This window comes from Macaca nemestrina, chromosome 10 (assembly GCF_043159975.1).
Source record: "Macaca nemestrina isolate mMacNem1 chromosome 10, mMacNem.hap1, whole genome shotgun sequence".
Lineage (NCBI taxonomy): Eukaryota > Metazoa > Chordata > Mammalia > Primates > Cercopithecidae > Macaca > Macaca nemestrina.
This window is the reverse complement of record NC_092134.1, coordinates 52,254,884-52,277,323: the sequence shown is the minus strand read 5'-3', so window position 1 is coordinate 52,277,323 and position 22,440 is coordinate 52,254,884. Positions and strand designations below refer to the sequence as shown.

Below are 22,440 nucleotides of genomic sequence, written 5' to 3'. Positions count from 1 at the left end.
GTCCAAGTGTCCTCATTGTTCAGTTCCCACCTATGAGTGAGAACATGCAGTGTTTGGTTTTCTGTCCATGTGATATTTTGCTCAGAATAATGATTTCCAGTTTCATCCATGTCCCTACAAAGGACATGAACTCATCCTTTTTTATGGATGCATAGAATTCCATGGTGTATATATGCCACATTTTCTTAATCCAATCTATCATTGATGGACATTTGGGTTGGTTCTAAGTCTTTGCTATTGTGAATAGTGCCACAATAAACACACCTGTGCATGTGTTTTTATAGTAGCATGATTTATAATCCTTTGGGTATATACCCAGTAATGACATGACTGGGTCAAATGGTATTTCTAGTTCTATATCCTTGAGGAATTGCCACACTGTCTTCCACAATGGTTGAGCTAGTTTACACTTCCACCAGAAGTGGAAAACTGTTCCTATTTCTCCACTCCTCCCCAGCACCTGTTGTTTCCTGACTTTTTAATGATCGCTATTCTAACTGGTATGAGATGGTATCTCATTGTGGTTTTGATTTGCATTTCTCTGATGGCTAGTGATGATGAGCATCTTTTCATGTGTCTGTTGGCTGCATAAATGTCTTCTTTTGAGAAGTGTCTGTTCATATCCTTTGTCCACTTTTTGATGGGGTTGTTTGATTTTTTCTTGTAAATTTGTTTAAGTTCTTTGTAAATTCTGGATATTAGTCCTTTGTCAGATGGGTAGATTGCAAAAATTTTCTCTCATTCTGTAGGTTGCCTGTTCACTCTGATGGTAGTTTCTTTTGCTGTGCAGCAGCTTTTTAGTTTAATTAGACCCCATTTGTCTATTTTGGCTTTTGTTGTCATTGCTTTTGGTGTTTTAGTCATGAAGTCCTTGCCCATGCCTTTGTCCTGAATGATATTGCCTACGTTTTCTTCTAGGGTTTTTATAGTTTTAGGTCTAACATCTAAGTCTTTAATCCATCTTGAATTAATTTTTTTATAAGGTGTAAAGAAGGGATGCAGTTTCAGCTTTCTACATATAGCTAGCCAGTTTTTCCAGCTCCATTTATTAAATAGGGAATCCTTTCCCCATTTCTTGTTTTTGTCAAGTTTGTCAAAGATCAGATGGTTGTAGATGTGTGGTGTTGTTTCTGAGGCCTCTGTTCTGTTCGATTGGTCTATATCTCTGTTTTGGTACCAGTACCATGCTGTTTTGGTTACTGTAGCCTTGTAGTATAGTTTGAAGTCAGGTAGCATGATGCCTCCTGCTTTGTTCTTTTGGCTTAGGATTGCCTTAGCAATGCAGGCTCTTTTTTGGTTCCATCTAAACTTTGAAGTAGTTTTTCCCAATTCTGTGAAGAAAGTCCTTGGTACCTTGATGGGGATGGCATTGAATCTATAAATTACCTTGGGGAGTATGGCCATTTTCACAATATTAATTCTTTCTATCCATGAGGATGGAATGTTCTTCCATTTGTTTGTGTCTTCTTTTATTTTGTTGAGCAGTGGTTTGTAGTTCTCCTTGAAGAGGTCCTTCACATTCCTTGGCAGTTGGATTCCTAGGTATTTTATTCTCTTTGAAGCAATTGTGAATGGGAATTCCCTCATGATTTGGCTCTCTGTTTGTCTGTTATTGGTGTATAGGAATGCCTGTGAATTTGCACATTGATTTTGTATCCTGAGACTCTGCTGAAGTTGTTTATCAGCTTAAGGAGATTTGGGACTGAGACAATGGGGTTTTCTAAATATCAAATCATGTCATCTGCAAACAGGGACAATTTGACTTCTTTTTTTCCTAATTGAATACCCTTTATTTCTTTCTCCTGCCTGATTGCCCTGGCTAGAACTTTCAACTCTATGTTGAATAGGAGTGGTAAGAGAGGGCATCCCTGTCTTGTGCCAGTTTTCAAAGAGAATGCTTCCAGTTTTTACCCATTCAGTATGATATTGGCTGTGGGTTTGTCATAAATAGCTCTTATTATTTTGAGATACATCCCATCAATACCTAGTTTATTGAGAGTTTTTAGTATGAAGGGCTGTCAAATTGTGTCAAAGTCCTTTTCTGCATCTATTGAGATAGTCATGTGGTTTTTGTCTTTGTTTCTGTTTATCTGATGGATTATGTTTATTGATTTGCATATGTTGAACCAACCTTGCATCTCAGGGATGAAGCCAACCTAATCGTGGTGGATATGCTTTTTAATGTGTGGCTGGATTCGGTTTGCCAGTATTTTATTGAGGATTTTTGCACATATGTTCATCAGGGATATTGATCTGAAATTCTCTTTTTTTGTTGTGTCTCTGCCAGGCTTTGGTATCAGGTTGATGCTGGCCTCGCAAAATGAGTTAGGGAAGATTCCCTCTTTTTCTATTTATTATAATAGTTTCAGAAGGAATGATAACAGCTTGTTTTTGTACCTCTGGTAGAATTCGGCTGTGACTCTGTCGGGTCCTGGACTTTTTTGGTTGGTAGGCTATTAATTATTGCCTCAATTTCAGAGCATGTTATTGGTCTATTCAGGGATTCAACTTCTTCATGGTTTAGTCTTGGGAGGGTGTATGTGTCCAGGAATTTATCCATTTCTTCTAGATTTTCTAGCTGATTTGCGTAGAGGTGTTTATGGTATTCTCTGATGGTAGTTTGCATTTCTGTGGGGTTGGTGGTGATATCCCCTTTATCGTTTTTTATTGCATCTATTTGATTCTTCTCTTTTCTTCTTTATTAGTCTTTCTACAGTCTATTTTGTTGATCTTTTCAAAAAACCAGCTCCTAGATTAATTGATTTTTTTGAAGGTTTTTTTTGTGTCTCTATCTCCTTTAGTTCTGCTCTGATCTTAGTTATTTTTTAATCTCATTTATTTCAGAGGACAGAAAATTTGTGGGCATCTTCCATTAACACTGTAAAGTGAGACTGGATTATAAAGTTACTGAATTATTTGTTGTACGGAACTTGCTTGAATGTCGTTTTTATTCAACAACTGGCACAATTCAAGATGCTGAAGTCACAGCTTTGGATAAGACTAGCTCTTCTCCTTGGTCTCTCTCAGTGTGGTACCTTAAATGATGTACCAAGTAATGTGATCACAAAGCATGGTCACTTTCTGCAGGGGTTGCACACTGAGATGTTTGGATATAACTTTCCAGTTTTTGCCTTGTTTTTTGAATTCCATATAGAATTCCAGTTCATGATTTTTATTACTTTAGTGTATCTTTCTCATAACCTTCTGCTAGCATCTTTGAAGTTCCTGAAACATAGCACTTAATTATAGAGTTTGCAATATAAAGTAGAATAAACACTAAAATATTTTTTTTTTTTGTTTTGCTTCTACTTTATTTCACCAGAGACTTTAACCTTGACCACACCTTTCCTCATCTATACAGAGTAAGTGAATAAAGAGAAAAGAGAAAAATGGCCAGGATTCAGAATTCTTTAAACTTGTTCTGAAAGTAGGAGAGACAAAAATGAAAGGAACCATAAATAGCCGTGTGGCCTAATTTCTTCTCCCAAGCCTCCTCTCTTCATTGTGTTGGGCAGTCACATTCAAAGTCAAGTCATGGTCCTTCTAATTGCCCACCACGCCCATACAGGCCCTTTAGTCCCCTGATCTGATTGACAACTGTCTTGTCACTTGTTTCTTCTCCAGGCCCCTGGTTTCCTTGCTGTTCCTTGATTGCATCACATATGATCTCCTTTACCTCTTACATGTTTGTACTTCACTGATTTTCTCTTTGCCTAAAATAGTACACTTATAGATATCCACTTTTTTCCAACCTTCTACATGTCTTACTAAACTTGTTGCTTTCTTAGTGAGGTCCCAGTGAGAATTGCATCCACTCTTTCCCCTGCACTCCAAATCCTCTTTACTCTGCTCTACTTCCCTCCCCCATATGAATGAAGATTTTTTACCATAATTGATAATTTCCTTATTTCTTGTGTTTATTGCTTATTGTAAGTATTTTCTCTGCTAAAGTATAAGTATTTGGAGGGTAGAGATTATTGTCTTATCTTGTTTACTTATCTGAAGTATCTGAAAACAGTATCTGACATACAATAGATACTTAATATATATATTTTCAGTAAAAGAATGTTGAGCTACTTATTCATTAAGGTCTGGGGGTGCTTCCCACAGCTCGCTATAATTGCCAATGGGAAGGATTCTTGAAAGAAATTTTATCGTGTGTGGGCTTATGATCTGTTTTGTCTTTATTGCTAGAAAGTACAAAAACACGTTACAGGGAAGAGACATTTATATGTTGAGGTCTCAAAAACACAAAAGCAAAAAGAACTGTGTACATTTCATCCAAATACAGAGGGAAGTCACTTTGTATAAATGATTAGTGTAAAAAAACTATAAAGGCATAGAAAGAGCAAAGAATATGAGGTCGGAAGACCTGTGATCGTGTCCTGTTACAGCATTTGCTAGTTCTCTGACCTTGGTTAGCTGTTTACCTTAGCTAATAGCTGTTTACCAGAGCTAATAAGCTCTGAGACTTATTACCTTATCTTTAGATGTAAATAATAATATAGTAGAATTTGTCTTATTTGCTTTATTAGTGTTTAATGATATGTTTTCTTTATTAATGTATACTTGTTTCCTTTAACAGTTACCCAACATCTATCTAAATTTGTAATTATTTTGTTTTTCTCTTCACCTGACAGATTCACCTTTTGCAATACACAGGCTCTACAGGGGCAATTCTGTGTCTTTCATTTATCAGTGTTGTGTTCCCAACTCTTACATACCATATCTGGTATATAATAGTTGCTCAGTAAAAATGTTGTAACATGAATAGTTAAGCAGTCTTAAGTCGTAAAGTTTATGTGATATAATAATAGTAGGTTGGTTTATAATTAATGATTATAATACAATTGTTATTACTATCACTATCTAAAGCATTATCATCATCATCAAATACGTGTTACTCAGGCTCCTTTAATCTACTGCCAAGTGGCTGATCATCTTCTAGTATTACTACCTTAAGTTAGAAGTTTAGTGAAACAATACAAAAAACACTTTACTGATCTAATGGTCTTGGCATAGGTCTCCAAGCTGGCTGGTGTCTTCGTCAAGCATGACATCAAGAAAGGTGACACTGTCGTTATCTACATGCCCATGATCCCACAGGCAATGTATGCCATGCTGGCATGTGCAAGGATAGGTGCCATCCACAGTCTCATATTTGGAGGATTTGCTTCCAAAGAACTAAGCAGTCGCATTGATCATGTAAAGGTAAGTGTTTTATTTTGGGAAATCATATTCATCTGTGGAGGAATCATCTGAGAATGATCTACACCTGTTAGAGCCTCCCTTCAAATAGGATGGTTGATATATACTTTTTCTAGAAATCATTATATTAAATACCAAAAAGACACCTACATGCATACATTTATTGCAGCTTAATTTACAATTTCAAAGATATGTAATCAACCTAAGTGACCACCAACTGAAGAGTGGATAAAGAAAATGTGAGATACACACACACACACACACACACACACACACGCACCATGGAATACTTCTCAGCCATAAGAAAGAATAAAGTAATATCTTTTGTAGCAAATTGGGTGGAACTGGAGAACATTACCCTAAGTGAAACAACTCAGGAACAGAAAACCAAATACTTCATGTTCTCACTGTTAAGTGGAAGCTAAGCTATCTGTATGCAAAGACATATAGAGTGGTATAATGGACATTGGAAATCCAGAAAGGGGAAGAGTAGAAGGGGGATGAAGGATGAAAAACTACCTATTGGATACAATGTACACTATTTGGGTGACAGGTACCCTAAAAGCCCAGACTTCAAGCTATTTAAATAAATACATAAATAAAATGTTTTTTATTTCATGTACATCTGTTAATCACACATTTGTTTTAAAGTCAGTTCTATGTGAAAGACATCTTGCTGGGTGCCTTGGGGAATATAAACTATAAGAGAAGGTGTATGCTTTCCAACTTAGCTTGTCATATATTTGGGTGTATAAGACATAGAAGAAAAGGACTAATAACTAATTTGTTCATTCAACATATATTTGATTAAGCTCCCACTATGTTCCTGATACTGTCTTTGCAACTGGATAATAAGTAATACTTATCAAATGGATGGGACATATAACTAGTTTTACAATCCATATACATCCAGGAAGTGTATATGTTTGAATGGGGTACAAAAATAACAATTTAGTGAGTCTGTTGTGAAATATCATTGAGCTATTTAATCTAAAACAGCACAGTGTCTGGTATATAGTACTCATTTAAAAAATGTTAACTATTATTAATCTATGAATTTAGTGTAGGAGTTAGAAAAATTTTAACTGTAATTGACCAGATAGTAAATATTTTAGGCAGTATGGATGACACAATCTCTATTGTACCTACTCACCTTTGCTGTTGTAGCACAAAAGCAGCCTTAGACAACACGTACACGATAGGTGTGTATTTGTCAATAATATTTTACAGAAACAGGCTTTGTGCTGGGTTTGGCTCACAACCATAGTTTGCAGACCCCTGATTTAGAGGAAGGAACACTTTCTTTCAGTCGGGGTGGCCAAAGAAGGCTTCCTGAAGGAGGTGAGATTCGAGTTAGATCTTGGCTAAGATTCAGCTAGTTGAAAAGAATGACATATTAGGATCCAAAAAGGCAGAAAAAGAATGTGAGTCAAGCAGTAGAGACAGGAAACGGTAAAATTCATTTGGAAGGACAGTAAGTAGACCATTATGACTAAAAGGTGAGAGACGGTGAGCTTGCAAAGGCGGGTTTTGTCTGAACTGGATTCTGTTAACGAGTAAAAGTTTTTGAACAGGCGAGTGTCACGTTTGAAGCAATGTTAAGAAGAGGCAGGTCTTGCGGTATGTGAGTAGGAGTGAAGCTGGAAGCTGTAAGAAAAACCTTTGATAGGTGATCTGTTTGTAAAACGGTGGGCAATATGAAGGGGAAAAAGGACTCTGGGAAGATTCAGGAAGGAAGCTGCCTATCAGAGTAAGAGATGGTTGACCTTTAGAATTTTAGAAGCCCAAGACGAGACATTCTTAATGGGAAGAGAGGTAATATATACTGAAGCCCCCCTGAGTGCTAGATATAGAGTCAGGCTTTGCATATCTCATTTTATTTTGTAATAGGTTAGTTATTAAAATAAGAATGCTGATTTGTGGACAAACCATCTGGGTCCTTTTTATCGTTTTTTTTTTCTTCTTTTTAAACATGTTGAGTTAATGCCTATGAAGAAAATCTAGGGAAAAAATATCAGTCACTGACTTGCAAATGAAACTTTAAAAAATTCTGATAAGATATAGGGAAATTACAATATGTAAAAAAAATAAGAATTTACAAAAGTTATGGTATACCATTTAAGGAATTTTCATCCATCACACACACACACACGTGCACACACACACACGCACACACACACATACACCCTAAGACTCCTTTGTTAAGGAGTTTCTGCAATAAATGCTTTTATAGATAAGGCAATTGGGCAGGTCAAATGTAAGGAGAGAAGATGGAGATAGAGATGTATATCTGAGATAGTTAGGTAAAATTAGTGTGTAGTTGAAATTAGGAATGGTTTTGATGTCATGATCTTCAGATAAATAGGCTAAAGAAAAAGTTTTATTTTTATAGAAGAAGATGGAAATGATGTATTCTAACAAGTCAGTCTAGACTCAATATCTCCAATAAGACTGTTAATAGAAATATGAAAGGAATTATTTTTTTCAGAGGAGAAGTCTAATTTTGACTTTATTAAATTATTCAAACTTTGATATATTCTATATATGCTCCTAATCTGATATGTAGCTTGCTTTTGTTTATTCAGAATTCTAATTTTAAGGAATGCTATCTAGAGCTATTTTTGTGCATATTACAGATATTAAAATGTGAATTATTTTCAAATGTCTGACCTTTAAAAATATAATAAAAGGAAACAAGACTTTTTGCTTTTTTTTTTTTTTCTCTTTTGTTTTAAGGCAACTTGATATGGTGGAAAGACGTTCTGCAACCAGACTGAACTGGCCTTCCTTCTGCCTTTGCCACTTGTAACCTGGGGCAAACTATGTAATTGCACTAAGCCTCAGTTCCATGAATATTAAATTATATTCAAAAAGCAGACAATACTATATATGCATATATTTAGCACAGTATAAACCTTTCCTAGATGAAATGTATTATAACTAGAAATCAGAATTCAGGAATACATGCAATACCTTGGGTCAATTTTCTGCCTTCTGAATAATTTATTATCTGTCTCTTTTGCTTTGGATTTCTTGGTGAAGAAACAATATACTTAAAAATATGAGGACTTATTTTTCTGCAAATTAATGAGTTCCACAAACGTTTGCTGAAAGCTCATGACATGCCAAGCACTGTGCTAGGTATAGGAAACACAAAAATAAATGGCATTCAAACTTGGTCTTATAGAGCTTACTGTGCAGTAGTAGAGATGTATGAACACTGACTACAACTGAACATTTGAGGCATGTCCAGAATATACTGAAGAAGAGAGATTGACATAAGCTGTGGTTCCCAACAGGGATACATTTTGCCTACACCTGTGTTTGTCTTGAAGAATAACTTAGCAAATTGCCAGGTAAAGAGTACAAAGTGTATCTTAAGGACAGGGGCAGGTCTAGGCTTTGTGGGGCTTGAAACTTTAATCATTTGGGAGCCTTTTTAAGAAAATAATATAATGTAATATTTGGTGAATATGAATATATATTTAGAATTAGAAAAAATATTATAAGTTATTGGAGATTTGCGTATTTTTCTGCTGCAGTCTCTTTAGGCATTTAGAAGAGAAACATATAGAAAACCTATGAAATGCTGCTACAACCTCAGCAGCAGCCAGCTCTTACTGGGGCCTTTGCAAGTAAAGGGCCTCAAGATTTGCATTGTACTAGTTCATGGCAAATCCACCTGGCTTAATGAATTATTTGAAAGGGATTTATACATTTCATACATATGAGTCAAAAACATCATTGAGTATGCAGTTTTGAACAGGTAAGTGAGATTTATGTAGAAGTGGTTAAGTCTATAACAATTACAAATGGTTTATTCATTTTCATACCATTCAGTAGAAAACAGAATCATTCAGGTATTTCTTTAGAAATGTTAAATTGCCAGTCTGCAACTAAAATATTGTGATTACCCTAATTAACATTGTTAAAGCTTTCTCTCCATTATTATTTTTTAATTGTAGCCCAAGGTGGTTGTTACAGCATCATTTGGCATTGAACCTGGAAGGAGGGTAGAGTATGTACCACTTGTAGAAGAAGCGCTAAAAATAGGACAACACAAACCAGAGAAAATTCTCATTTATAATCGTCCAAATATGGTAATCTGAATATTGAATTTGGTTCTTGCTAATGTTAATATACTAAAAATGATTTTAGTTTTTACCATTTAAAAGATACACTTGATTTATAAACTATTAAGTATACTGCTGAATGTCATTGTTATTTCTAAAAAAATATGAATAAGACCTACTGACTTCATGAAAATCTAGCCTAAAACCAAAAGACTGAAACACAGAAACATGTGTGAGATTAATGAATCGGATTCTATGTATACTGCTATTGTTGTGTTTTTAATTAGCTCGGATTATATTAACAATAATAATAACAACAAACACGAATTGACTGCTTACCGTATGATTTATAAGACATTCTACTAATGAATATATTTTTTAATTTTCCTGGTAACTCTATTAACTAGATGATAATATTATTACTATTTTAATAGAAGAGGACTCCAGTGAACACGGAGATAAAGCAACTTGCCCGGTTTGAAAGCTCCAGAGTCGAGATTTGAATGTATGCACTCTGACTGTATGCTTAATCCCTCAGCTCTCCTGACTCTTGGAGTGGTGTGACTAATTTGAATGCAAACATCTTCTTAAAATTTAGAAAAGTATTTAGGCTAGAAATAAAACCATGCTCAGGAAAACAAAACATGAATATTCTAAGTAGATACATTATTCTGCAATCCATGAAGGAAGGGAGAACAGTGTAATATACCAATGAATACAATTTACGGTACTTTTTCTGTAACTTTGAACTGATGATCACCTTATTTCTTCACCCAAGCAAATCTTTAGCTATTTATGTTGACATCAACTTGGGTTTCTAGCAGATTAAGTTTTTTTTTTTTTTTTTTTTTTTTTTTTTTTTTTTTTTGCAGAAGTGAAATTGCAAGACTTAAAGAATCAACTCTTAACAAGTTTTATTTGAAAATACTTAAATGACAAGATATGAGAACAGAGTATTAAAAATACATCATTTTGATTACCACCAAGCAATTCCCATTACCACATTAAATTCCTGTATAAAGTTTTAGTAGTCTGTGGTTCATGATCTGCTGCACTTAATGGTTTTAATGTTCTTATGATCTTGAAGAAGAATTTTAAGTTTCTTTCAGAAGACCTCAAGCACTTTTTTTAAAAAAAAAGCTTCTTTGCTGTTTAAATCAGGTATTGCAAAATCAGCAATATAGAAGGCCTTGGGTAAGAACAGTTTAGAGGGATGGCAGGAACACACACACAGTGTATGCATATATGAGTATATGTGTGCTGTTCACATTAATATGTAGTTTGCACAGAACTTATGAGGTACTAAGTTCTAGGCCCAATGCTAAGTACTTCCAAATATTTTTTTCTTATTTAATTCTAACAAACCAATGAAATAGATGTTACTAGCCTTATTTTAGAGATAAAGAAACTGAGTAATGGAGAGAGGTCATAGCCCAAAGTCACGGCTAATAAGTGGCAGAACCAGGATTTAAACTCCAGTTTAATGACTTGTAACCAAAAAGACATATGATATTTCTTTCACTATAAACACATTGCATATGGAGGATATCAATGTTCCTTATTCAGTTTTTTCTAATGCAAGTCTGTTCTCTTTTCTTCTTAATAGAGATTAACTGCCTGCTCCCCTCCAATAACTAGCTTACTTTCTCAGCTTCTCTCTTTTTCTGCAGGCCCTTTCCTCTATTGTAATATAGATGAGGGCTGTAGAAATCTCTTGTTCTTTCTAGTAGACCTGCTGTTTAGGCAGTAACTAAGCCCAGTGGAATGGCTTTGCTTTGGATTTAGAGAGACACAAAGGCTCAGCGGGGTGTCTTATTAACCGGGATTGCATTTTTGTAAGAGGAGGTAAAAACTTGGCTGCCACACCTAAGCTTCAGGCAAGCAGTGATGGAATCAAAGGATATTACACCCCTACGCTCTCCCAATACTGCCTTTTAAGAATTACAAGAATTAGGAAAGACATATCTATAGAAGTAAATGCATATATGTGAAAATGTTTTGTTTTCTCTCTTTATTTGTCAGATCTCCTTTACATGTACCTCTGTTTCTTAGCCTGAAGAATAACCATTTATTGAAGTCCTAATTTCATTAGAGGCCCATAAAAATTATCAACCCTGTAATTATTGTTGTGATCACTTAATTGATGTTTTTATTTTGCAGTGTGATGATTTTTATAGATCTCTGTGTTGTCAAAAGTTTGATAATTTGCAATTAGTTGCTTTTATCCATTGTATAAAAAGAAATGGAAACATATAATTTGGTCATAATCAACTATTTTGTTTATCTAAATGGCAGAGCCAGTGCCTATCAGGGTGGGGCTGGAGAAAGCAGTTTGGCCTGAAACTTCAACTTGATGAAGGGTCTTCAATTCAGCTATAAATGTGTTAGCTATAAATGTGTTTATTCATACAGGCATTATATTTGTGATGTTATCTTGGAGTATTAATTGGTAAATGTACCTATTTAAATATATGAACAGTTTTTACAACCATGATTAATGTATTAAGCAATCTAGAAAATGGAAGTGTCTTTTCTAAATTTTTCAATCTTTGGGCTTATCTCAGGAATCACTTTAATGAAATGGTTACACACATCTCTAGATAGTAGATCGCATTAACTTTCATTGAGTGTTATATAACTTTGCTTGTGCTTATGCTAACATGTTCGCCAATTATAAACTTCCTGATGTGTGATCTTGAGCTCAGCTAACATCTAAGAAAAAAACAGACTTTTAATGGGCATTAACTTTACTTAAATAGTTGTAATTCCCCATCAGAGTAACTTTACCATCAGCCACTTCCCTGCTTTTCACCCATCTGGTCATTTCATTGTCACTGTTTTTAAAGAAGTCTGTTTAATTTCTTTAAAGATGTATCTGTTTAACTCATGACTCTATTATCACAAAGTTTACAACACAGAGCCTGGTTCTTGAAACAAAAAAAGGAAAAAAATATTTCTCCCACAATAATGAATGATCTAGAAGGAGTAAAATTTGGATCGTATTTTGGATATATCACAGACTCTGACTAAATTTCAATACTGGATTTTAGTCTTCAAAAAGCAATAGTAGAATTCTTCCCTACTCCTGAAGAATTAATGTTTTCTTATTTGGAAAGGTAGCTGTGGTGTTACTCCTAAAGGCCATTGTATGAAGAGAAATTTATTAGCTTAGTTGACACATCATTGTAAAGATGATAAATGCAAAGTAAAAGAAATAGGCTATGGAAAATAAAAATTAGTTTATAAAGTTATTAGTGTACATACATCTATAAAAACATGAAACCTTGTTAATTAAGCTATGAGTGTTGATGGAAACATTACTACATTATACTGAATTTCTAAAGGATATCTCTAGATTTAAATGAAACATGTTTTTTTGTCAGTTTAGTTGAAGTGAATATAAAACCTTTGGACTTTTTATAAACATTTATGTTGAATCATGAACTTGAGCTTTTTAGTCATAAATCTGATGTTTAGCGCCATTATAGGCTTAGATTTTCAGTCAGATGCTCGGACTTACATAGATTTAGCTACTTTTTGTTCTCTTGATTTAATCTCCTATTACAGTACATACTCTTATATTTTTCCTGTGTAGGAGGCGGTTCCTTTGGCTCCAGGTCGTGACCTTGACTGGGATGAAGAGATGGCAAAAGCCCAATCACATGACTGTGTTCCTGTTCTTTCAGAACACCCACTGTACGTTCTTTACACATCTGGCACAACGGGGTTACCTAAGGTACTCACTCTCTGAGGGATAACTATCTATAGCAGCAGATTTACTTTGCACCAAGAATGTTTGATCACTGACTGGAAATGTTTGCAGATTTTACTTTGAAGTTTAGAGAGTTACTTCATTTGCTTTTATTTTTTTTCCTGTGCCCAGTCTGGAGTGCAGTGGCGTGATCTCACCTGACACAGTTACTTTATATCTTAAAGAGATTTTGTGCCTAGTGCTAAATATAAAAACATTTATTATTTAACATCAAATATTTTGCTCTCATTTCTTCCAGAATTTTCTCAAATGCTAGAAATATACAATTGCTTTAGTAGATGTTTGATTGAATATCAGTTGGTTTAATAACATTATATAAAAATATATTTCAAATAAGACATTTTTATTCTTTTAAATTGAGATATAAGTTTCATGCAGTGTAGAATTGATTTTTTGATCTAGGGGAATTCAATTCTTTATTATGAATGTGATTTAGAGAATTGACCTAGGCAGTTTGAACAGAGGCAGTTTATCCAAAGTATTGACCTATTTGATTTACAGCATGGAAGACATTCAAGGATTTTTAAATCTGTTCACCATGAAACATGTTTTTACAAAGCAAAGTTGAAAGCATCAATATTCATTTAATGTGTCAAATATCAACAAATACCACTTTTGCCTGGTATCTCCGAATAACACTGTTTCTTCATAGACCCTTATAAAGGATAACAGTATAATTTTCCTTATTCATCTTTATTAGGTGGTTTAATATTCACTGAATTGTAGAATTTTAGTAGGAGAAGGGACTTTCATAATCATTCTTATCCTTGAGGAGAGTGACTTCTTCATTACTGTTAGATTACTGTAGCATCAGTGTTCTGAAAACGTCGTCTCTTAATCATCTTAAAATAGTGGTTCTATTTGATTAGTTAGCTTTTTAAAAGGAAATTTAAGATGTTCCATGTAAGCCTTGCTTGTGAAAAGGAACACTTTTCGTAGGGGAATATATTCTCTCTGAGGACACAGGTCATGTTTTAGTATATTTTGGTCTACCATTGTTCTTTGTATGTAGTTGGTGCTCAATAAATTTTTGTTGAAATCATACATAGATGCACACACATGAAGATATTTGTTTCATTGTAGAATTGAAGCCTTATGATTTTGTTACAACTCGAGTGACTTGAAAAATATTTCTGCATATTGGAGATTGGAAGATTTATTTATTGAAGCATGCCAAATAATCTGCTGGACATAATTCTTAACCTCAACTTTTTCCAATTCTGCCTTGCATACTCGCCACCTGGAGTCCAACTGAACATTTGGCTATAAAATAAAAGAGAACTCAGGAAAGTTATGATCTAATATAAAAGTATCAACATGAGAGAAAACTCCTGACCCTGAAAACACAGTATAACTTAATTTTTAAAAATTTAGTTTCTTAAAAGCCTGAAGAAATCTTATAAAAACATTTGTGCTACCTCAAGACTTTAAGTCACTGAAATTCACTGTGACCTGGAGTAGGATCTCATGGGATGGGCAGAAGAAAAGGTTTTCAGAAATTAAAAGCTGACTTGCTAGTGTAGTAGAAATAAAATAAAAGCAATACACAGAGTATTAGATTGAAAAGTGGTTCCAAATAAGGAAGGACCCTAGCTACTACAGGTTTTTCCTTTCTTTTCTTTCTTTCTTTTTTTTTTTTTTTTTTTTTTTTTGAGAGTGAGTCTCACTCTGTTGCCCAGGCTGGCTCACTGCAAGCTCTACCTCCCAGGTTCATGCCATTCTCCTTCCTCAGCCTCTCGAGCAGCTGGGACTACCTGCACCTGCCACCATGCCCGGCTAATTTTTTGTATTTTTAGTAGAGACGGGGTTTCACTGTGTTAGCCAGGATGGTCGTGATCTCCTGACCTTGTGATACATCCACCTCGGCCTCCCAAAGTGCTGGGATTACAGGCGTGAGCCAATGCGCCTGGCGCAGGTTTTCTCTGAGAGGTTCTTTTCTGGATTCCTTTCAGTGCCTAAATGGAAGATCCTTTGATATTTCTATCGTTCTCATTTTCCTCCTGATGTACCATCCTGAAGACAATCTATTTCAATAAATTTGAGAGGGCTTTAATTGTGTGGAGATTTCTGCACCCACATTGAATTTGACTCAATTTAATGTGTTTGTATGGAGTGCTCATCCTGTGCTAGAACAGATACAACTATGAGTAAAGTATAGTCCTTCTAGTCTAGTGGGATTGAACCAGGTATGAATACAGGTGATGCAAGATAGAAGGTGGTCATTTAGTTGGGAAGATAGTTGACTACACACAAAGGAGACAAAGAGATTAGTTTTCAGGCTGTTTAATTAGTTTGGAAGTTTACACAGGACAGCATACCTAATAGGGAGGAATCAGATTTGGTTCAATGTTAGAAGTCTAAGACTTTGAATGTGAGAACATATGAGGGTGCTTTTGAATATTCATTGAAATAGAATCAGAAGGATGGTTTGAGGCTAGGGAAACTAAAAGTCTTTAACATGCTGAGCATGATGTGTCTTCAGGACATTTAACACGAAGATGCCCAGTCAAGAGTTGGTAATGAGAGTCTCAGCCCAAGAGTTATACATATGCGGTTGGAGATAGACCCTTGTAGGTTATTGGGGTACAGGACCGGTGATTAAATTGTGTGAGTGAGTGGGCTTTGCAAAGTTAACACATACAGAATGGCAAAAGAAGGTAGTTATCTCTTTAAGTCTCTCTTCCCTCCAGTGGACTTTAGAATTTAAATTGCTTTAAATTTTACATTACCAACAGACCTTTATGGCACTTATTTTAACCTATCTTATACATGTTAGTTTTTATGGCACTTATTTTAACCTGTCTTATACATATTAGTTTTTATTAATTTACTTTTTTAACAATGAATGTCCTCTGAGGTCTTAGAATACACATTTTCCTTTTTGGATCCACTGTAGCACTAACATTAAAATTTGACCCATGTAGAGCCTCAGAATATTTGTTGAATGATCTCTTACTTCTCTAGTAAGTCAGCTTCTTGGACACCTCCTTATTCATACCATTCTCATTTCATTTTTCATAGGTATAATCAGGATTAATAGTACCTAAAATCTTAATGTTGGGATCCACAGAATGTACGTAGAGGAAAAATAAACACACATGCATTAATGAAGCATTTAGATATAAATATGATGTCATCATATGGTTTGTTTCCTCAATTCCTGATCTTCATGAGGAAAAATAATGTTGTGAGCTCATAAAAAAACTCTTCTGCCTAAAAATGCTTGTTTCTCAAATATAAAACACACATAAGGCAGTCTGTTCTTTGGTTAGAATTTGTAGATATATTTTGGGCATATTTGCATATCGGCATTTGCCAACTCTGGAGTTGTCAAGTTGCTGTATGACAGGTTAATCTGTTAGCTGCTGTAAATATTCCAGCAACCACATCTGAGCTTCTTTGCATACATTTCTGTTTTGTTGTGGGCTTCTATTCTGTTTGGTTTGGGTGCCTATCTTTGAGATAGTTCAAAGCACTACATGATAAAAGAATCCCTCATCTGGATGAGATGTCCTTTCAGGTATGGGAGATTTAGTGATCATAATATGCATCTTATTCGGTTTGATATCATAAAGGGATTGTGATAACGAAAAAAAAAAAAGAAAGAAGAAAAGTTCAGTGTCAAAAGAAAACAAGGGGAAAGAAATCAAAAGGAAAAGATTGAAAAGAAAACATGACAAGAAAGTGGTAGATAAGACCTTTTGTCCTGATGTGGACTTACAAAATTTATGTAACTTTATTCCTGTTTAAGTGACTTAATACTATTTCCTGCCCTAGAAAAAAAAAAAAAAAGGAGAATGAAAGTCAAATATAAAAGAGCAGTGACCTTTTTTGTTTAATCTGTGGTACGCTCTTTCAGTTAAAGTGCTGAACTGGTTGCACCTTTGCCCCTTAGCTCACAGTTGTTCAGATCGACAAAAAATTATACAACTGCCAAAATATCCTCCATGGACATAGCTTCAGAATCATCTGAAAACCTGTATCAAGATATTTCCTGTTTGATGAAATATCCCAAATGGAAACATTTTATGCCTTCTAAGAAGATTCAAGGTTCACTAAATTCTACAAGTGTCGAGGGTTTCTACTGAACAAAGAGTATTTGTTAACATAATTGTATTGTTCATATGGATTTATACACTCAACTGTTCATTCATTTAGACAGTCAACAAATGTAGTAAATGCCATTTCTACCCCAGACACTGTGCTGAAGATACAAAGGTGTTGTGCTCAAAGTGGTGGAGAAGGCACAGCACCAGGTGGGGATATCAGTTCTCTGATGAGGTTTGCAGGCCCTGAGGGCTGTGAAAGAGGACCTGAAAGACATTTGACACAAATAATAGGATGGGGTGAAAGTTCCCAGAAAAGGTGGTATTTTTGCAACGTCTTGAAGTACTCCTGGTGAAGACATTAGAGTTCATCAGGTTTAGAAAAGGGGTGGAGGCTTACTCTAGAAATAGGGGGTGCCATCTGTCAAACCACGACCAAAACAAGGTTTAGTGCTGATGTATTAGATTTTTTAAACAATCAGAACGATTCATTTTCTTTCTCTGACACCTGCCATCATTTGGTGATGGGTTTCTTTTCTTTCCTTCAAGTAAAATTTATTTTCCCCCTCTATTGTTTCTTGTCAGGCTGAATTGATACACACACACACACATACAAACACACACACAGATATACATACACACATATATGTAAGGATATAAATATGTACACATGCATGTATACATGCATATATTTACATGTGTATATGTGAATAGACATTTTACATATGTAAATATATATGTATTTGCCTTGTATGATTCTTTATTACAAAATAAATGATAGAGGGACTTAATGTAAGAAATAGGAAGTTTTGTCATGTACTCTAAACTTTTCTACTCTCAGTATTTCGGGATGTGCCTCTCAGATATTCAAAGACCATTAGAAAAAAAAAAAAGCTTACATTTTTACAATGAAGAATCCCAAATTCTTTTTTTTTTTTTTTTTTTTTTTTTGAGATGGAGTCTTGCTCTGTCACCCAGGCTGGAGTGCAATGGATGGATCTCAGCTCACTGCAAGCTCCGCCTCCCAGGTACAGGCCATTCTCCTGCCTCAGCCTCCCGAGCAGCTGGGACTACAGGTGCCCGCCACCTCGCCTGGCTAGTTTTTTTGTATTTTCTAGTAGAGACGGGGTTTCACCTTGTTAGCCAGGATGGTCTCAATCTCCTGACCTCATGATCCGCCCATCTCGGCCTCCCAAAGTGCTGGGATTACAGTCTTGAGCCACCGCGCCCGGCCCCAAATTCTTAATCTTACCACACATTTCAGGCTTCCCTCCTCTTCTACAACACCTGTTGTTGCAATTGTATTTTTCTTTTTCAAGTTGTGGCAACCAAAACTGCACACAACATTTATACTAACATGTTTTCTGTTTTACCTTAATGGCCCCATTTATGGCAGTCTTTGACTTTACTTGTCTTCAAAAGTAGCACAGTAAGCTGGAAATTATGAAGAACTATCTGTGATAACTTTGTGGTACCATTTCTGAGAAACTAATATTCAGCCTTTACTTGTACTTGCACTGATTGAATTTTTTAAACACCATGAACATTACATTTGTGCCCCCATCCCAAAAGAGAGCACTTTCATATTGCTTCCATTCCTATTTCTGAGATAGCATTCACTTTCATGTCTTTATTCAGGGCACAGAGTGCTAGTCCCATCTGGATATTTTTCAAGTTCCCCAGACATCTTTAAGAATTATGACTGATCCTACCAAAAGATCAGAACAGCATATTGGCAGGTTACAGGGTATTTATGAGAATATATTAGATCATCTAATGACTTGACTTTTAAGGTAGGTAGAGTATAAATACATAGAGAGGCCGGGCGCGGTGCATCATGCCTGTAATCCCAGCACTTTGGGAGGCCGAGGAGGGCAGATCACGAGGTCGGGAGATCGAGACCATCCTGGCTAGCATGGTGAAACCCTGTCTCTACTAAAAAAAAAAAAAAATTAGCTGAGCATGGTGGCATGCCTGTGTAGTCCCAACTACTTGGGAGGCTGAGGGAGGAGAATCGCTTGAACCTGGGAGGCGGAGGTTGCAGTGAGTGAGATCATGCCACTGCACTCCAGCCTGGGTGACAGAGCAAGACTCCCTCTCAAAGGAAAAGAAAAAAGCACATATAGAAGGTAATAATAAATAATAGAGATTCAAAAGACTAAAATGAAGAAGGTTTGTGTTTTAGAGGTAAGCATTGGTGTTGAGTATTTTTACTTCATATTCAGATCTACTACTGTAAAAGTGGTATTTTTAGTTTCCAACAAAATTTGCTTAGTTATAGTATAATGATTTGTTTTCTGGAGCATAATTTATGTGTTTTCAGAGGCTGAATGGTGTTTCTCTTTTGCATTTTAATTTTCATTACCTGGATAATGTGATTATAAACAGGAAACAAAAATGCTTTATCATCTTATTTTTGTCACAAATTAATATTTATGCTAAAGAAATTCTCTTGAAATGTAACCTTTGTGTTTTTTGTGCTTTCAAACCTCTTATAAAAGGTGAACCTGGAGAATATGAAACTATGTGTTTCTTTATTCTGCACCATATCAAATACCCAGAAATTTGAAACTGTATTATCTGAGCATTTGGGAGGCAAGACCAAATTGCAGATCTAGAGTCTAGATTAATAAATGGTAAAAAGATGCTTGATTAAAATTTGTATACTCATTCTTTAAAAAATAAAAGTAAGTGGGTATCAATGACTAATGAAAAACATAAATTATGGCTCTTCTCATTCCTTCAGCTTCATTTTAATTGTTTTAAATGAGAATCTTTGATGGCAACCTCTAATTATTTTGACATTTATGCCTTTTGACTGATAGGAGCACAGGGTAAAATATAAAGCAATAATTGCTAGAACTAAGGAAATAATATTGTTAATGAGATATTAAATTTTAGCCTTTACAACTTCAAATGCTTTTTCATGCATGGTCTCATTTTTAAGTCTCTTTTTTTGGTTGGATGGGTTTAAGTATTCACTAATTTACAGACAGAGTGACATTGGTAAATGTCGTTTGAAGAAGTACTCATCTGAGAGGTAAATAGAAATTTGACAACTTATCCTTTACATTTATCTTTCAGGTTTTACAATTGAATTACTACTCAGTTATGTCTTCCCTCGCCTTTTATTTCTTGTCATCATTTCTAGTCAATGCATCTTACCCTCTGTACCATATGGTCTAAACATTTACCTAGTTATAATAATATTTAGAGTTACTGATAAAAATGGGTTCTAAATGCAGGGACATGTAGGATGGAGAGAAAATTTTAAAACATTTTTAAGTGAAATTATTACTGATATTAAGTATCACTATCTGTCATAACACATGGACAGCGTATTGTCTACAAAAAACTACTTTTTCTAGCCTGTAAAACGAATAGTTTTTATGAAGTGTTTGCAGTTTGATTAATACCAGATTCAATCAATCTGTTGAGCCATAGGAAAAGATCTCAATAGAACAAACTAGCAAAGTGCATGGGAGATAGGATAGGATACAGTGGGAAAATAACTGTTTCGTTTACATGGGAAAGTGCATGTGTAAAACCTACTGGCATGGGGCTTAGAATGTCTAATGTTCCCATGGAGATCAAGAGGGCCAGCTGCATGCTAACCATGTCATACGACCTAGAAAATAGCTCTCAAATGCCAACAAAGTTGCATCTGATATTTGCTAAGAGACCAGGTGTTGTTACTGGTGAATAAAATAATGTTCCACAGCATGATACCTATGTTTTATTAGTGGCACCTGAGGAGAGCAGCAATTTTAGTAACTAATGGAAAGTCAATTTCTGTTTCATTTTCCTGAGTTGTGTATGTGTGTTAAGGTGCAGCGCTATGCCAAAAAGCATAATTAATAGCACTGTTATTGATTAGATCCATGTTTGCCCTTTCATAAAAATCACTTTTTTTTCTTTGCATAGAGCAGTTATAATTGTTGTACTAAAAGATGCTTCAAAATACATGTGAGTGGAATATACCTTCTATCTCTCAGCAGGTGTTCACCGACTCATTCTGAGTATTCACTCAGTTATGTCTTACTGAGCCAATGACAATTAACGTTTTTTAAAACAATACATGAACTTAATTATTAAATTTACTATTAGTTCTTATTATTTATGGTGACATTTGTATCCAGTGTTCAAATATTAGTCTTGTATTGAGGTTGAATATGTTCCCAGTGTTGGGGAAAACTACTTGAAACTGATTTGTGAAAACTGTACTACAATGATATAACGATCCCTACTTTTGTCCAAAATGCAATATAAGACAAATCTTTTAATCTAAATTCAATTCACTGGAATTCATCCTTAAGAGTTCTAGAGTTCATAATGAAAGAATTGCTCAGCTTTAAAGTGTGCTTGCATGATCCTCAGTGAAGTGTTGCAATGAGATTCCAGTTACATTATGACTTTGTTTCCTCTAAGCAGCTATTATTATTTAATCATCTTAAGAAACAGAGGTCCTTATGTTAGTCTGTATTTGAGGCATATAACTACATTTTACCTTTCTTCACACTAATTTTTGTTCTGGAAATACGTCTGAAAATGTAGTGTTGATAATGTGTGGTGCTATTAGAAAAGTTTGTATTGCATGTAATTTTGTGAAATCATGTTTTCTTAAGAAGACTAATAATGTGAGAATGGATTCTAAAAATGGTACTAATAAAGACAATTATTTTGTGGTGACTATTAAAAGACCCAAAGAAATAATGATTCAAAGATAATTTTATAAAAGCCAAAGTAACTTGTAGCTAATATATAAAATACTTTTGACCAGGAACTTTTAAAGTGGATGCTATGAAGATAGAGAGTGTTTTTACACATTGTTTATTGATTTTAACTTCACTTTTTCTCTCCTTAGGGTGTGGTTAGACCCACTGGGGGATACGCTGTCATGCTAAACTGGTCAATGTCTTCCATATATGGACTTCAACCTGGAGAGGTAATCGTGGTTTTAAATTCACATTACATAACATTCTCTGAATAAAATATATGCATTTTATTATCTTATTTTTTAGGTGTGGTGGGCAGCTTCTGACTTAGGCTGGGTTGTTGGACATTCCTATATCTGCTATGGACCTCTTCTCCATGGGAACACAACAGTTTTATATGAGGTAATAAAGTAAAATTAATACCACATATAGATACTATTTATTTTATTAAAACTGTTCATGAAGCAGTCCTGAGTAGGATCAGAAAAATTGGGGTGGGGCAGGGGACATTATTATTATCTTCTTCCAGTTAAAAATATAATTTCAAAAGAGAAAGGGATATGTAGGAAATATTAGCCAGTTATTTTAATTTTGTTGAACATTCAGAATTAAATTCTGAAGAACAC

General features: G+C 34.9%; 1 protein-coding gene across 2 annotated transcripts in view; it reads left to right on the top strand.

Annotated features, from left to right (window-relative positions):
• LOC105473292 (acyl-CoA synthetase short chain family member 3) overlaps positions 1 to 22,440 on the top strand; it is a 179,798-nt gene that overhangs the window by 47,460 nt on the left and 109,898 nt on the right. The window contains exons 3-7 of one of the 2 annotated variants that reach the window (XM_011727032.3): positions 5,023 to 5,211; positions 9,174 to 9,308; positions 12,877 to 13,017; positions 21,964 to 22,044; positions 22,121 to 22,216. In XM_011727032.3, the coding sequence (XP_011725334.2) occupies positions 5,023 to 5,211; positions 9,174 to 9,308; positions 12,877 to 13,017; positions 21,964 to 22,044; positions 22,121 to 22,216 (642 nt within the window). Of the gene's footprint in view, positions 1 to 5,022; positions 5,212 to 9,173; positions 9,309 to 12,876; positions 13,018 to 16,102; positions 16,127 to 21,963; positions 22,045 to 22,120; positions 22,217 to 22,440 lie in introns of those variants that run through there. The other variant, XM_071071386.1, reaches the window with a different exon arrangement.